The sequence below is a fragment of the Carcharodon carcharias genome, chromosome 5 (genome assembly GCF_017639515.1).
Source record: "Carcharodon carcharias isolate sCarCar2 chromosome 5, sCarCar2.pri, whole genome shotgun sequence".
Classification (NCBI taxonomy): Eukaryota; Metazoa; Chordata; class Chondrichthyes; order Lamniformes; family Lamnidae; genus Carcharodon; species Carcharodon carcharias.
Genome location: NC_054471.1, coordinates 113,041,083 through 113,059,484, shown reverse-complemented (window position 1 = coordinate 113,059,484; position 18,402 = coordinate 113,041,083). Strand labels below are relative to the sequence as shown.

At 42.5% G+C, this 18,402-nt stretch overlaps 1 protein-coding gene across 5 annotated transcripts in view; it reads left to right on the top strand.

Annotated features, from left to right (window-relative positions):
- The window catches only part of supt3h (SPT3 homolog, SAGA and STAGA complex component), a 526,661-nt gene that overhangs the window by 337,035 nt on the left and 171,224 nt on the right, over positions 1 to 18,402 (top strand). For all 5 annotated transcript variants that reach the window (XR_005943141.1, XM_041188853.1, XM_041188854.1 and 2 more), the window contains 2 exons: positions 2,029 to 2,122; positions 9,080 to 9,213. Coding sequence is in view for 4 of the 5 variants with exons in the window: in XM_041188853.1 (XP_041044787.1) it covers positions 2,029 to 2,122; positions 9,080 to 9,213 (228 nt within the window). In the remaining variant the exon portion in view is untranslated. The remainder of the gene's footprint in view (positions 1 to 2,028; positions 2,123 to 9,079; positions 9,214 to 18,402) is intronic.

Sequence of the window (18,402 nt, the reverse complement as noted above, 5' to 3'; positions counted from 1 at the left end):
AGCAAGCGCCACTTGATAGCACTGTTGATGATCCCTTTACTGACTTTACTGATGATGGAGAGTAGACTGATGGGACGGTAATTGGCTGGGTTGGATTCGTCCTGATTTTTGTGTATGGCACATATCTGGGCAATTTTCCACATTGCTGGGTAATGCCTGTGTTGTAGCTGTACTAGAACAGCTTGGCTAGGGGCACAGCAAATTCTGGAGCACAAGTCTTCAGTACTATTACCAGAATATTGTCAGGGCCCATAGACTTTGCAATATCCAGTGCTTCAGCGAACATCCCCACTTCTTGATATCACGTGGAGTGAATCGAATTGGCTGAAGACTGGCAACTGTGATGCAGGGGACCTCCTGAGGAGGCCGTGATGGATCATTCACTCGGTACCTCTGCTTGAAGATTGTAGCAAATGCTTCAGCCTTATCTTTTGCACTGATGTGCTGAGTTTTTTCATCACTACGGATGGGGATATTTGTGGAACCTCCTCCTCCAGTGAGTTATTTAATTGTCCACCACCAATCAAGACTGGATGTAGCAGGATTGCAGAGCTTAGATTGGATCCGTTAATTGTGGAATCGCTTAGCTCTGTCTGTTGCATGCTGGTTATGCTGTTTGGCACACAAGTATTCCTGTATTGTAGCTTCACCAGGTTGTCACCTCACTGTTAGGCATGCCTGATGCTGCACCTGGCATGTCCTCCTATACTCTTCATGGAACCAGGGTTGATCTCGTAGCTTGGCATTAATGGTAGAGTGGGGAATATGCCGGACATGAGGTTATAGACTGTGGTTAAATACAGTTCTGCTGCCGGTGGTGGCCCACAGGGCCTCATGGATGCTCAGCCTTGAGTTGCTTGATCTGTTCGAAATCTATCCCATTTAGCACGGTGGTAGTGTCTCAACTGGGAGCAGGACATCTGCATCTGGGTCCCAAATGCTATTTTTGAAGGTCCACAGAGTCTTCCCGACAGCCAAAATCAGGCCCATAATCCCCTAACCCTCACTGTTTAGATTCACACATAGCAAATTGTCATTTGTGGGGAGGGGATATAGGAGGGTTAACAGTACCATGGATTCATACCATTGCATATGTCAGCATTTTCAGGAGTGAAAGAGAAATATAATAAAACATTTAAATGTATTGCTTTGGTTGATGTGTTTTGTGACATTCCGCTTTTGTAAACATTAAGAAATCTTATAACAGTTTATATCTTAAAATGAATATTTTTATGAATTGATATTCTCTTTATTTGAGACACTAACCTAATCATATTTGGAAATCTTAGTAGCTATCAGAGAAATAAAAGTATTTACATGTTTGGAACTGAGATGACTTGAACACAGCAGTTGTTTTTGAATTTAAAGTCCTCTGTTGTACTCAATGTGTTTCTAAATCAGCTGCAAAACATACTTAAAGGGGAAGGAAAATGTTGACAGAGTATTTTATCCTCAAAATGCTTCCCAGGTATCCATGTTGATCAGAGCATGGTCAGGAATATATTTGCTAACTTGAGAAAAACATCTTCAAATGTGTTGCCCAATGAAGACCTATCATTTAGGGCCATCTTTCTTCCAGGTGTCTTCTGGTGACATTGATGTTACCGCATGGTAGCAGCTGCCTGTGTCTTTGAGCAGCTGTGTTCTTTTTACTGAGGGTTGCAATTTCAAAAGTCTGGAAGCCCATCCACAGCTGCTTGGTTCAGGGAAAACAAGCGACCAGATGGGTTAAAAGAGTAAGAGATTCATCAGGAAGAGATGATAGAGTTCTAATGCCTTCAACATGCTTGTAACAATCTCTGAGAGAATAGCCTGTAGAGAAGATCCTAATATTCGAAAGCTAGCATTTTTGTGCTATTTAATAACATCTTGTAGCATGTTCTGTAAGAGTTGATTTGAAAGGTTTTCTGCTTAAGACTGAGCAGTTGTGTATTTTCAGTACATAATAAATTAGAGACAGGCAGACACTTAAAATAGTACTTTAATGCGAAGGGGCTTTTCTGTTCATTTATTTATCTTTATTTGCAGGGAAAGCTACGACGTTTGCTAAGGTATATGAGTTTCCGGGATTTCAAGTCCAAAATTATTAAGAGTGTTGAAGATGAAGATGTTATTGAAGCAGGTACTTGAAGAAGAGATGATCTTATCAGGATGAAATAAGCATTATAATGTCATGAACATTTGTGCTTGGCTTCAGATTTCTGAAGACATTAAAATTTAGGTGTTTACAAAACTGAAATTCAATTCTAATGAGACAGCAATGGACAAGTGTAGCAAGTTAAAGTTTAAAGAAAATGGAAGGAGTTAAGTTTACAGAAAGAGAAGATTCATAGGTGGGCGTCACCGTCGCTTGATACTACTAAAATTGTCCTTTAAAATATAATGGGCATGGAATATTTATCTAATTTGATGTGCATCATTTTTTTTTGCATTTACAGAAACTTAGTGGCTGATATTAACCTGGGATAATCATAACCAGAGTTTAAAATATACTTTTCAGACACAGGCCGTAAGAATTTGCAAAGGACTCATTCTCAGTTACACCACACACATTGGTTTAAGTCTCATGTGCTGCTCCTGGAATTATTTTTCAGTGATATTGTGTGTGCCACAATTTCCCTCCCCAACTGCAGTCTTTTATTTACTTAATTACTGATAGTTAATTCTGGTGGATTGCTGTCAAGCCCCATGATTCCTGGTGACTTATTGTTTTGTTGCATGTGTTTAGCTTTCATTAGCTGTCTCCCTTTCATTATCCAAGGGCTATTTCCCTCTCCTGGCTTTCCTTTCTTCCCCGTCAATGTCCTTTTTAACTTTCTCTTTTCTCTAATGTGAATGATGGGTCCTATAAAAACACACTGAAATGATACTGCTTCTGCTGGAATGAATCAGCACTGGTATCTGACTACCAGTCAACACTCTTCACAACATCACCAAATACCTTAAAAAAATAACAGCACAATTAAATCAATTTATTGTTTAAAGTCAGAGATAAATTACTTAATAAATAGACACATAGATAGCATTGAATTAAGGAAAAAAACTTTAAAAAAAACCCAAATATATTATCTATAAATGAGCTAAATACAGAAGCCCAGAAATTCTGATGCATAGTGGAGCAAACATGAAGTGATGGGGTAGGATATTTTGGAAGAAAACTTTTCCTTCCTCTCTCTCCACTCTCACATCCTGATTTCACTTTTGGGGCATGGATATCTTGCCACTTAAGCTATCCTTAAGGATGGCAGGACTTTAATTATTAGAAGTAGACATATATGTTGAATAGGACCATGCACAAGGACTACAATGCTGTATTCAAACAGCAGTCAGTTCCAGAAACAACAAGAAAACAAGACATCAGGGAGCACTTCTTCACTCAAAGGGTAATAGAACAGTCTCACCCAAAAACTGTTTCAGGTAGGTCAGTTGAAAATTTCAGAACTAAGATTGATAGATTGTTGTTAGGCAGGGGTATGAAGGCTTACCGAACTAAAATCAGCAGATGGAGTTAAGATAAAAATCGGCTATAATCTCATTGAATGATGGAACAGGCTCAAGCGGCTGAATGTCATACTCCTGTTTCTATGTCCTTTTGTCAGTTGTTCTGGCTCGACCCTGCAGAAAGAGTAGCAAGGAGCCACTCCAACAGTCCGCAGGTCTGTGGGGTGATCCCTGCAGTAGAATGTGTATCTCTAATATGGAAATAGCCCAGTCCTGACAATTTGAGAGGGGTTCATTTCAGGGACAGAAGGGCAGGAAGAAGCTCTGCCCACCAAACCTCCAGTGGCACCAATGTGCTGCCAGAATTTCTAGGCCAAACTGTTCAGTTTACATGAGCAGTCACTTTTTCATTATGAATAATTATATATTTACATTGTTGCAGCATGATTGCAGTAATAAACTGGATGCCTTGAATTTAATTGTGCTTTATCTGCAATATTTGATAAAATTGGCCATACTTACTCAGAATCTCACTTCTGTTGTCTAGTTACATGGGGCCACCTTCACATTGATTCTATTCCTATATATTCAGATTCAACCAGTATTTCTCCAGCAGTGGCTTCACTTCCATCCCATACAGTTATTTCCAGAATAAATCCCCATCCAAAAATGTAACCTCACTTCAAAGTGTACCTCTCTGCTACCTCTCCTCTCTTTACTCTGAATCTCTGCCATCTCCTCATACAAGATAATTACACACGAGAAAGACCATTCACATTATCCTTTTTCATCCATTCAGAGAGATCTGTCACCCTTTTCACTCCACCAACCCCCCACCCTGTAATCTAATAATTTAGTAATTGCTTCTAGTTTTCTTGCCACTATAGTAAAACTGGATCCTAATGTTGATCATTTGCTGAACAAAGGAGAATTTCTGAATATCTGATCTAAAAATATGCTTTTCTCATTTGACTTTGTGTCTTTTAGTTTTACTTTCATGCTATAACTTAATGTAGTATTCAGGTTAATCTTTTCCAAACAATCACTTGGTAGTACAGAACTTGAATATTGCTGAAAAGAGGTCACTCTTTTCATGTTGCTTAAGTATTTCATCTTGCACTTATCAGGACAAACACAAGAATGCTAAATTTCAAAGCCATCACAACAATTTATTCTACTGGAGGAAAGGGTACTGATTAGTTGACAACGGCTCAAATTGGCTGAAGCATTGCTTTGGAGAGAGCAATGGGGAACTATAGGCTTCCCATACTTCTGGGTAATTCAGAAAGGTGCAAGGCTTGAACATGTTCCTCTTGTCATCTTACCCACCAATCGGTACCCCTTTCCTCCTGTAGTATAAATTGTTGAGATTGTTTGAAATTTAGCATTCTTGCATTTGTCTTGATGAGTGCAGGATGAAAAGCTTCAGCAGCATGTCTCTTTTCAGCAGTATTTAACCTTTTCCATAGCTGTAAGCAATCTCTCAAACCTCTAAGATAACCTCTCAGATGCCTACTCGCCAGGCTGAAAGGCCCAAATTTCTCCAGTCTTTTAAAAAAAAATTCCTGTCATTGGGAATTAGCCATGTGATTCTTTTACGCTGCTTTAAAATGTATTCTGATTTTTGATGAACACAAGTAAATGCATTATTTTAAATGCGGGACTGGATTTTTAATCCCTATTGGGGCTTGGAATGGAGACAGGCAGTGTGGCATTTTGTGTTATTGATCTGCGTACTTATTTCCCAGCTCCATCCCACCCCTGTGCCATATTCCTTGATGGCAGATGGCAAGGCCAATTGACTGAATTAAATGTCCATTAAGGGCTATTAACGGACACTGACTGGAATTTTCCAGTAATGGGTACGTGCCCGCACACCAAGCTGAAAATACAGCCCTTGGGGGTGCCCTTTTAGGACAGAGATGAGGAGAAATTTTTTACCTCAGAAGGTTGTGCCACTTTGGAACTCTGCCTCAGAAGGTGGTGGAGGTGAGGTCATTGAATATTTTTAAGGCAGAGGTCGATTGATTCGCTCGCCTAACAAGAATCTAAGCTTATCGGGGTAGATGGGAATGTGGAATTTAGAAACACAAGCAGATCAGCCATGATCTTATTGAATGGCAGAGCAGGCTCGAGGGGTTGGTTGGCCTAGTTCTGTTCCTATTTCTCACGTTCTTATGTTTCAGCACTTCATGAAGTACACATATTGTCAATTTTTTATTCCAACATGTAGTATTTTATGATTGTCTGCATTAAATTCCATTTCCCATTGCTTTGCACACTTACATATCTTGTATAGTTTTTTGATTTCTGAACCGTCTCTCCTGATTCCACTGCCCATTAAGTTTGGTCATATCTGCAAATTTTCCCACTTCACATTAAATTTCTGAATCCAAATTATTTATGTAAGTTAGAAGCAGTAATAGTTCCATTTTACATGGAATGGAAGTAAGACTAATGGGCCTGCAGTTGCTTATTTTGTCACTCCATTTGAATATAGACACCACACTAACCTATTTCCAATCTTTTGTGACCTCCTCAGTATCCAGTGTGTCCCTTATAATGATTGTGATGCTTTAAAAATCTCTCTAGCATTCTAAGATAAATACCATTATTTCTGTACATATTTATTTTGAGCCAAATTAAGACTTCTACTTCACTTATAGTGCTCACTGGTTATACTTGGAAAATCTTTGTGTGATGTGACAATCCTTGTAGTGACCAAATTGAAATCTTATTGTACAGTTCTTTTAAGTTTTAAGACCTTCATTGTTAGAACTAAAAAGCAACATCAACTAAACATTACTCAGACAGCAACTAATACTCTAAACTACAGAAAGATAACACTTATTAATGTCTTAATGCAACTGATAGCCTCACGCCACATATATACCATACAGCAGGCTTTCCAAAGAATTACACTTTTTTCAGGAAACAATCTAAAGTCACTCCTAGCTTCCAACAGGTTCACATCTCCATGTTTCATTGAGCCGTAACCTCCAATGACTGCCAAAGACCCTCTCCCTCAGTTCCCTAAGCATTCTCAAAGTAGCTTTCAGAAGTATGGCTCACTCCAATGCTTTCTTCTCCCAACCTCACCAAGGCAAATCTTCTCGTGCCCTTAAATTGCTGTTTGTTCCTTCTCTTTGACCCGTGGACAAGCTTTCCCCAGCATTCTGCCTGGTAACTAACACAGGAAATAGCTTTTTTCCTCTGCAGACTGCAGAAATTGCTGTTCTCTCTCTCTCTCGCGTTCTCTCGCTTTCTCTTTCACTCTTGCTCTCTGTTCCTGTTCAAAGTCTCTAAGACAGAAAGTCTGCAACAACAAGAACATCTGCTTCTGCTTTTGCTTTCAGGTGTTAAACCTGGCATGTGCATTTAATAGCATATGATTTGGGCTGCCATTCTCCATGGTAACCAAACTTCTTGTTGGGCAGAACTCGTAGCAGATTACATGACTCTTCATTTTACCTTGAATTAAAGAGACAGTCCAAAACATAATCACTCACCTGTGAACAAATGGTTGTTGTAATTTAGAATATTTACTATTTTGCGCTTATCTTCAATTTCAAACTCGCTCGCATCTTTTATGTGTCTCTGACTGCCCATTTACTACTGTGGTCCTAAAATCATTTTTTTACTGTTAAGCTTAGCTTCTGATGCGAAGCTTCCCTCCCCCCACCCCCAAGTGTCTCTCTATCCCCCCAATCTTTTTAACATACTTTTGGCAATTTCTTGTCATCAATCCAGTCAACCCCTTCTTGTTCTTGCAAGGATTTTACATGCCAACTTTATCTTGCTTCTAATTTGCTTTGGCTGAGCCTGTAGGTTTTTGGAATATATTTAACACTTAAGATTAGCCTTATACCTTTAAAGGTGCTCTACTAAAGTTTTGAACAATCTCTACTTTGCTCCTCCACATACTTTGCCTAACTCATTATGCAATTTCTGGGCTAGCTCAAAATGCTTTAGTTTCCTGCTTATTTAATTGATTTAACCTGTTTAATGTTAGGTAACAAGCTTCTAATTCTGACTGCTAGACCTTCTCTATCTCAAATGCTAATATTGCCATTTCCTTAGTCCACTCAGAGTCATTTCATTCCCTTTCTACTAGAGGCCCCAGTTTAATGCATCCTTCTTTCCTTACAATCAGGAGAGGGAGGAAGCAATTGAGGGAGGGAAAGTGGTGATTTAGAAGGGGGGGGAGTTACTTCACACTGCAGTGCTCAGCCTGGCTCCACTTTTAGATGAGTAATTTGTGAATAAACATAGAAACTAGGAGCAGGAGTAGGCCATTCGGCCCCTCGAGCCTGCTCTGCCATTTAATATGATCATGGCTGATCCTCTATCTCAACGCCATATTGCTGCTTTCTCTCCATACCCCTTGATGCCCCTAATATCCAAAAACTTATCAATTTATTTCTTGAATATACTCAGTGACTTAGCCTCCACAGCCTTCTGTGGTAGAGAATTCTACAGGTTGACTACCCTCTGATTGAAGAAATGTTTCCTCACCTCAGCCCTAAATGGTCTGTCCCTTATTCTGAGACTGTGGCCCCTGGTTCTAGACTCCCCAACCAGGGAAAACCTCCTCCCTGCATTTAGTTTGCCTAACCCTGTTAGAATTTAATATGTTTCAATCAGATCCCTTCTCATTCTTCTAAACTTTAGTGAATACGGGCCCAGTTGAACCAATCTCTCCTCATACGACAGTCTTGCTATCTCAGGTATCAGCCTAGTGAACCTTTGCTGCACTCCCTCAGTGGCAAGTATATTAAAATTAATTAAATTAATATTTTTTAGTGGTGGATCCAGTGGTCCCTTTAAGGACTGCTGGTTAAATGACGTGCAGATCATGTTTTACTGAAAGTAGCTGGCTAAGTGCCAGTTGCATTCAGGGCAGACCACTTTTGCAACAGGGACCTCATACAGGTGGTAGTCCCCATATTTGCATAGGCAAAGGACCAGGCATGGACTCAGGATGCCTCTCTTTCTGCTTTTACTGACATACATTTCCCGCCCAGACTTTGCACATTCATGCTGCCTGCTGTAACGGATGCTTTGGCGCCTGATTTGCAAACAAAATTGCGCATGGCACTATCGAATTTCTATGCCAATATTTTATTCCTATTTCTAAACAAAACACTTCCCTTAAGTTTAATAGATTTGTTTCTAAAGTATTATGTCTGCAAATGAATATTAGCTTTGTTTTGCATGTAGCCTGACCTGGGAGCATCAGATACCAGCATTGTGTGGAAAATTGTAAAAGGTTGTCCTTTTCCACAGGCCTTCCATTCATCATCTTGAGCATAAAGCATAATCAAAATTGGAGTTGTTTAGCATAAAAGTTTAAGAACTGGTTTTCAACTGTTGTTGTGAAATGCAAATATGTCAAAAATGTTGCTATTGCTTTAAATTCTTTCTTCTCCCTGTGGTAATTGAAAATATTGCTGCGCCATAGTCTCTCATTACTGATCTTTGTTTTAAATGATGGGTGGGAACACATCAGAAATATATTTTTGCTTTACTGAAGTCTGTGTAGCAGGTGAAAATAAGTCCCAGGCTCATCTGTGCTACAGATGTGCAGGGAATTTAACATTAGTAACTTTTCTTCCTTCCTTTTCTCGCCCACACATAGACAAATCCAGCAGCAGTATAAACAAGCGCCAGAAACTCTACCAAGAATTCCTCAGCTCCATTGACCAAACAGGGGAGCTGCTGGGCTTGCTTGAGGAGGATGATGCTGATGAAGTCAAACAGGAGCGGCTGGAGGTGGGTGGAGCAGTCTTTACTGACCACAGCGATTCATTGTGCCAGAATTAATCTGTTCACATTGATAAATTCTGATGTTGTGAAAATTTGAGGTTTTACCAGCATCTGCTTTCTTGACATTTTATCAGAGTAAAATGATTACATTGTGAATTGGACTAAACATGTGTTTTCCCTGGCATCTTGCTTTCACACTGCATTTTTTTAAACCACATAACAATATTTTACTGTGAGCTTTCCAGTAGGCCTGCACCTTAATAAAAACTTTCTGAAGTTGAAACCATGCTCACAAAAGAAATTACTTTCCTAACGTCTTGGGGTCAATCTGCTGCTTGACCTCAGGATATTGGGAAAATAAATATCCAAATGTGTTTTCTGTATCTAAGTGTCCTTGAAAGTAGTTTCCTGACTTAGCCACTGATCATTATTTAAAAAAAATTGGTTGTGGCTGTGGAAATTGCAGATAATTGAGAATTTTTTTTTTCTTTCAGCTATACACTTCATCTAGGTTTAAGTCTGAAGATAATGTGACCTGGGAATATGTGAGCTATTACTACAATACCTGTACAGATAGTGGGCATCAAAAGCTCCTGTTATATGCTGGGATTCCTGTGCTTTGGGTTTGAAAATCATGGTGGGGTGTAGTCTGTGCCCATACTGTGCATTGTATCAGACAGCCCAACTTCAATTATCCAAATACCCATAAGCCACGTACATGATTGTGTAGTCACATTTATTCAGAGGTTTGTGTCAGAAATGAAAGCATTGCGAATCATGACCAGTAAACCTGCAGGCGTGAGCAAGTTGGGGATCAGCATATAGCAAGGTGATTTGATTTGCAGCAATTGTATATGTCTCTTGTCCTTGGCCTCTCCCAGTTTGCCTTTGCTTCTTCAGCTGTACATGGCAGTGCACACTTTCTGTCCTTCTAATGCTTCTTTGTATCTTCCCTTCCAGTTCCCCAACTCAGTATGGTGGTAAAGTCTTGAACATTTTACCCCCTAGACTCTTAAACTTTTTCTAAATTTCTCTACCTTGCTATTTTCCTATGTACCTTCCAGCTATTTCTCAAAGTCTGTTTGCTCAAACAAAGCATCTGGTCCTTAATATTTTTTACTCATTCATGATTTGTGAATGTCACTGGTAAGTCAGCATTTCTGCCCATCCCTAGTTTCCCTTAAGAAGGTGGTGGTGAGCTGCCTTCTTGAACCACTGCCATCCATATGTTGTAGGTACACCCACAGTGCTGTTTGGAAGGGAGTTCCAGGATTTTAACCCAGTGACAGTGAAGGAACGGCGATATAGTTCCATATCAGGATGATGTGTGGTTTGGAAGGGAATTTGCAGGTGGTGGTACTCTGATGCAGCTGCTACCCATGTCCTTCTAGGTAGTAGAAGTTACATGTTTGGAAAGTACTGTCAAAAGAGACTTGGCAAGTTGCTGCAGTGCATCTTGTAGATGATACATCCTACTGCACATGTGAGCCAGTGGTGGATGGGGTGCTGAGCAAGCGGACTGCTTTATCCTGGATGGTGTCAAGCTTCATGAGTGTCGTTGGAGCTGCACACATCCAGGCAAGTGGAGCGTATTCCATCACACACCTGACTTGTGCCTTGTAAATGGTAAGCAGGCTTTGCTGAGTCAGGAGGTGAATTACTCACTACAGAATTCTCAACCCCTGACCTGCTTTTGTGGCCACAGTATTCTTAAGGCTGGTCCAGTTCAGTTCCTGGTCAATGATAACCCTTAGGATGTTGATAGTGGGGGAATTTAGCAATGGTAATGCCGTTGAATGTCAAGCAGAGATGGTTAGATTCTCCCTTGTTGGAGATGGTCATTGCCTGGCACTGGTGTGGCACCAGTGTCACTTGCCACTTGTCAGCCCAAGCCTGGATATTGTCCAGGTCTTGCTGCGCTTGAACATAGATCACTTCAGTATTTGAGGGGTCATGAATGGTGCTGAACATTGTGCAATCATTAGCAGACATTTCCACTTCTGACCTTATGTTGGAGTGAAGGTCATTGATGAAATATTTTAAGATGTTTGGGCCTAGTACATTACTCTGAGGAACAGCCATATCCTGGGACTATGCTCAGCAACTCTCTGTAGTCTCATAAGTAACTTATTATGTTAAAGGGATGATATAAATAAAGGTTTCTGTATCTAGTGTAAATTCAGAAATAATATTGACCTCAGGAACTCAGCCTGCTTGTAAAGCTGTTTGACATGGCAGTTTATACCCCTCGAAAATGGGAGTAAGGGGGTTGCTGTTGAATTCAGGTTATTTGTTCTCAAGTTCTAAAAATTAAAGTAATTAGTCACAGTTTTGCTGCTGAACTCAGATACTACTTTTCATAGAAATCTTCTTACTTTCTTCTAGTACTCCCTCCTATTCCTGGTATATGTAGGTAACATGGATTCTCCATCTCAATGCCAAATGGTTACATTTGTAATTGATACCATGCTGTTGGGCTCAGTAGAGGCAATCAAGATCCTGAAAAGAGAAGCTTTATATTTGGGTTAATTAATGGTAAATGAAGTTCTATATAGATAAGTGCAAAGTAAATGTGAAAGTTTGAGATGCCTGTACTCCATGGTTTGGATAGAACTCAGGCAATTGCTGTTGAGAGAGAAATAATTGGTGACAAGGGAACTGAATTTCTACTTGGAGCTAAAGACAGAAGTTTGTCTTCTCAAATTTGAGCTGAAGGGAGTTGTCCCTGTTCAGTTGAACTTACAATTTCTCAATTTCAATATTTATCATGCTTGTCAGAAAAGGAATCTGATGGAACAAAAGAAGTCAGGAGATTTAATAAACAAGTGGAACTAGGTGTTATCCCCTTACATGTAATAGTTGACCCACCTACCGACGTGCCGACTTGAGAGGTAACAGTGCGGTGAAGGAATGAAAAGCATAGCTGGTTGATTCACTGGCTACTTTCGGATGAATAGGAATGGAAGTGTGCCAGGCTGTACCGCAAAGCTGGATTATGGAGAGAGTTTTGGAGGAGCATTGCATAGTCAAGTACATGGAAAGATGCTGTGAGGAGAAAAGATCCCTATCTCAGAGGATGTTATTCAGGCCTTTGGCTATTTCAATGCTGCAAGCAGAGCTGAAACAAGCCTGGAGTGATCCAAACTGGTAATTACTGAAGCATAGTATGGTTTAATCACAGCAGAAGGCCATTCGAGCAGTCATGCTGCAAGAATAGCTCAGTGCTTGGATTGCTAGATTCAGAGCTCAAGAGTGCTAAATTACAGGAGAGATGATCAACATTGACTTAGGGATGATAATGTATCTGAGGACCTTGGAGAAGATAGAGAGGTGGGTAATGACACAGTTTTGCAAGGAAGGAGTCAAAGGTGATCTGTGGCATGATAATTGCAGTTTTCATGGGAAGAGAAATACAATCCAAACCATTGATGAACAGCTAAATGTGGTTGAGAAAGAATTGAATGACCAGGAGTTGAGTCAGAGGTGAATCATAGTTAAGGTAAGCTTGGAGAGGACAAAGGATAGATGTGAGGAAGGGCTACAAAGAGATGGGTTTACGGCTGAAATGGAAGTCAAGAGTCACAGAGCCTTGGAGTCAAGGTAGGGAGGAAAGAAAGGGTGCAGTAGAGAAGGCATTTTCAATTACTGAACATCTTTGGGAACGTACGTTTGCTAACTTTCAAGAATGATTTTTGTTAGCTGTGTACCCAGTATATACGGTCAGGAATTTCTTGCAGCTAACGGGATCCTAGGGAATCACTGATCATCCGATCCCAAGGCTAATAAACCACTCTTCCCATTCAATTGCAGACAGTTCAAAATGTACTTTTCTAAACCAAACTATAACTGCATAAATTTGCAACAGCAATATTGTCCATGAGCTTGTAATGTACATTGAACTTAATTGATTATTGTTTAAGTGTGCATTAATATTACAGTAAATATTGTGATTCTTCATGCCTGACATGGAGAATCATTCATCAGGACTGTGGCTCTGTCAATTGGCAGCAGAAGGTGTGGGAGTCTTAATTGGGTGCTGGTTAACATTAATTACTGCCACAAATTGGCTGATGTAACTTCTCCTGAATTCCCCCTTCTATGTTCATGTTCAACAATCTCCATATCATGAGCGGAGCTTTGGAAAGTGGGAGTGAGGGTGAATGAGCCAGGCACACGCACACGCACACATGCATGCACATGCACTCTTGCTCACATGCACTGTCACACACAAAAACACTCTCAAACACACACACTCACTATCTCTCTCACACACACTCTCTTCCTCACACACACTCTCTCCCTCACACACATTATCCCTCATACACACACACACTCTTTTTCTCTCTCTCTCTCACATACACACACATACACACTCTCTCTCCCCCACACACAGTATCACACACACATTTTCTCTAACACACACACACTCTCTCTTTCTCTCACACACACAAACTCTCTTTCACACACACACTCTCTCCCACACACACTCTCTCCCACACACACTCTCTCCCACACACACTCTCTCCCACACATACACTCTCCCTCACACACACACACACTCTCTCCCACACACTCCCACACACACTCTCCCTCACACGCACTCACTCTCTCTCTCTAACACACACACTGACACATACCCTCTCTATCATGCACACACTCTCTCTCACGCACACTCTCTCTCACACGCACACACTCTCTCACACACACACACATTCTCTCTCTCACACACACACTCTCTCTCTCTGCCCCCCACGCACACTATCCCTCTCTCTCGCACACACTCTATCACACACAGATTTTCTCTAACAAATACACACTCTCTCTCACACACACACTCTCTCTCACTCTCCCATACACACACACACTCACACACACACTCACACACACACATTCTCTCTCACACACACACTATCATACACACATTCTCTCTAACGCACACGCTCTCATGCATACACACACGTGCACACACACGTTCTCTCGCACACACGTACACACACTTGCACACACACAATCTCCCTCCCTCGCTCTCCCTCTCACACACTCTCACACAGACACACATGCACTCTCTCACACAGACACACACACACTCTCTCACATGACACACACACACACTCTCTCACACACAGACACACTCTCAGACATACATACTCCCTCACACACTCACACTGTCTCTCACACACACTTTCTCACATGCACACTCTCTTGCTCACACTCTAACACACACACACCCACACACGCACTCGCCCTCACACACATTCTGTCTCTCTCTCACAAACTCTCTCTCTTTCTCTCACATACACACTCACTCTAATACACACACTGTCTCTAACACACACACCCTAACACACATACACATACTCTCTCTCAGACACTCTCACACATACTCTTTCTTTCTCTCTCGCTCTCTCTCTCACACACACACACGCATGATCTCTTACACACACGCACTCACTCTATAACGCACACACACTCCTTCTCACATCCACACACTCTCTCGCACGCACATACCCACACCTTCTCTCTGAGACATACACACTCTCACACACACTCTCACTCTTTCTCTGTCTCTCACTCTCTCTCTCACACACACACACACTCCTCACACACATCTCTTTCTCTCTCACACACATTCACTCCTTTCTTTCATACACTCTCTCACACACACACACACACACACACACTCTCTCACAGGCGCTCTCACTTATTTTCTCTCTCTCTCTCTCACTCTACCTCACACACTCACTCTATGTATCTCTCTCACAAACTCTCTCTTTCTCTCTCTCACACACACTCACTCACTCTCTAATACACACACTCTCTCTAACACACACCCTAACACACACACACATACTCTCTCTCAGACACTCTCACACATACTCTTGCTCTCTCTCTGTCTCTCTCACACACACACGCACTCACACTATAACGCACACACACTCCCTTTCACACCCACACACTCTCTCGCACGCACACACCCACACTTTCTCTCTGAGACATACACACTCGCTCTCACACACACTATCACACATACTCTCTCTCTGTCACACACACTCTCACTTTCTCTCACACACACACACACTCCCTCTCACACACATCTCTCTCTCTCACACACTCATTCACTCCCTCTTTCTTTCATACACACTCTCTCTCTCACACACTCTACCTCACACACTCACATACTCTCTATGTCTCTCTCACATACACTCTCTCTTTCTGTTTCACACACACACTCTCTCTCTCTCCCACATACTCCCCCTCACACATACACACACACACTCTCTCTATGTCTCTCTCACACACACACTCTCTCTCACACACACACACTCTCTTTGTCTCTCTCTCTCCCCCTCTCTCACTCACACACACACACACACACACACTCTCTCTCTCACACGCACTCTCTGTTACACACTCTGTCACACACACACTCTCTCTGACACACACTTTTACTCCCACATTCTCTCTCTCTCACATACTCCCTCTCTCACACTCTCTCTCACACACACTCTCTCCCTCACACACTCACACAGACAAACTCCCTCCCTCACACACATGCACTCTTGCTCACACACACTCACACGCACTTTCACACATACACACATTATCTCACACACACATGCACACTCTCTCACCTACACATACTCTCTTGTGCGCATACACTCACTCACATTCTCTCACACACCCTCTCTCACACACACACACACACACTCATTCACTCTCTCTCTCATACACACACTCAAACATACGCAAACTCTCACATACACTCACTCACTCACATGCTCTCTCTCTCTCTCACACACACACATACACACACACACACACTCTCTCTCTCCCTCGCTCTCATGAACACATATACTCTCACTCTCTCTTGGACACGCACACTCTGTCTCTCTCCCTCACACGTGCACACACACCCCCCCCCACACACACACACTCACACGTACAGACTCTCTCGCACACACCCTCTCTCTCTCACTCTTCTCACACACACACTCTCTCTCTCACTCACTCATTCACTCACATACACACGCTCACTCACTCACTCACTCACACATACACACTCGCTCTCACACACACTCTCTCTGTCTCTCTCACAAACACTCTCACTCTTTCTCTCTCACACACACACTCTCTCACACAGACACATACTCACTCACACACACACTCTCAGACATACATACTCCCTCACACACTCACTCTCTCTCTCAGACACACTCTCTCACATGCACACTCTCTCACTCACACTCTCTCTCTAACACAGACATGCACACTCCCCCTCACACACATACATACACTCTCCCTGTTTCTCTCACACGCACTCTCTCTTTCTCTCTCTCCCACACACACTTTCTCCCTCACACACACTCTCACTCACACGCACACACACATACTCGCTCTCACACATGCACGCACGCTCTCACTCACATACGCACATGTACACTCTCACTCACACACACACACCCTCACTCTCTCTCTCTCTCTCACACACTATCTCTGTTAAATACACACACACTCTTTCGCAGAAACACACCCTCTCTCTCACACACGTGCACATACACACACTCTTACTCATTTACTCACTCACTCACATACACTCTCTCTCACACGCACACACTCGCTCTCACACACACACTCTCTCTCATACACACACATACACACACACACTCTCTCTCACTCACACACACACGCACCCTCTCTCACTCACACTCTCTCTCATACACACTCTCTCCCACATACACACACACTCTCTCTCACACACACACTCTTATCACACACACATTCTCTCTAACACACACACACTCTCTCACGCACACACTCTCTCTCCCTCACACGCATACACACACGCACTCCCTCTCACACACACACAGACACACACTCACTCTCTCTCTCTCTCTCACAATCACACACATTCTCTCTCACACACTATCACACGCACGTTCTGTCTAACACACACTCTCACGTACACGCGCACACACACACTCTCTCTCACACGTACATGCACTCCCTCTCGCACACACTCCCTCTTGCACACGCTCTCACGCAAACTCTCTCACGCGCACACGCACATGCACACACACACTCTCACACAGGCACACACAAACACACTCTTCACACATACACACAAACACTCTCACACATACACTCTCTCTAACACACACACGCTCTCTGTCACACACGCACACACACACATGCACACAAACACACTCACTGTCCCTCTCTCACACACATACACACTTCCCCTCTCACGCGCACACACTCGCGTGCACACACTCCCTCTTGCACACACTCTCTCACACACAACACTCACATTCTCTCTCTCACACACACACTCTTCCTCTCTTTCACACTCACTCACACATACACAGACGCACGCACGCACACACACACAGACACTCGATCTCACACACACGCACTCTTTCAGACATGCACACTCTGTCACACACACACACTCTCTTTGTCCCTCTCACACACACACTATCACACACACATTCTCTCTAGCTCACACACACTCTCTCATGCACGCGCACACACACACTCTCTCTCTCACACACATACGCACACCCCCTCTCGTGCACACACACCCCCTCTCGTGCACACACACTCCCTGTCGCACACACTCTCTCACACGCACACTTTCTCATGCACACTTTCTCTCACGCACACATTCTCTCACACACACACTTTCACACAGAGACACAGACACTCACACACAGACACACACTCTCTCTCACACACACACACATGCAACACTCTCTAACACACACTCTCTCTCTCACACACACACACACGTGCACACAAATACACTCACTCTCCCTCTCTCACACACATACACACATCCCCTCTCGCGCGCACACACTCTTGCACACACACTCCCTCTTGCACATACTCTCTCACACACACACTCACTCTCTCACACACAACATTCACATACTCTCTCTCTCACACACACATTCTATCATACACACATTCTCTCTCACACACACATTCTCTCTAACACACACACACTCCCTCTTGCACATACTCTCTCACACACACACTCACTCTCTCACACACAACATTCACATACTCTCTCTCTCACACACACATTCTATCATACACACATTCTCTCTCACACACACATTCTCTCTAACACACACACACTCTCTCACATGCTCTAACATGCACACGCACACTCTCTCTCTCTTCCCCCCCACA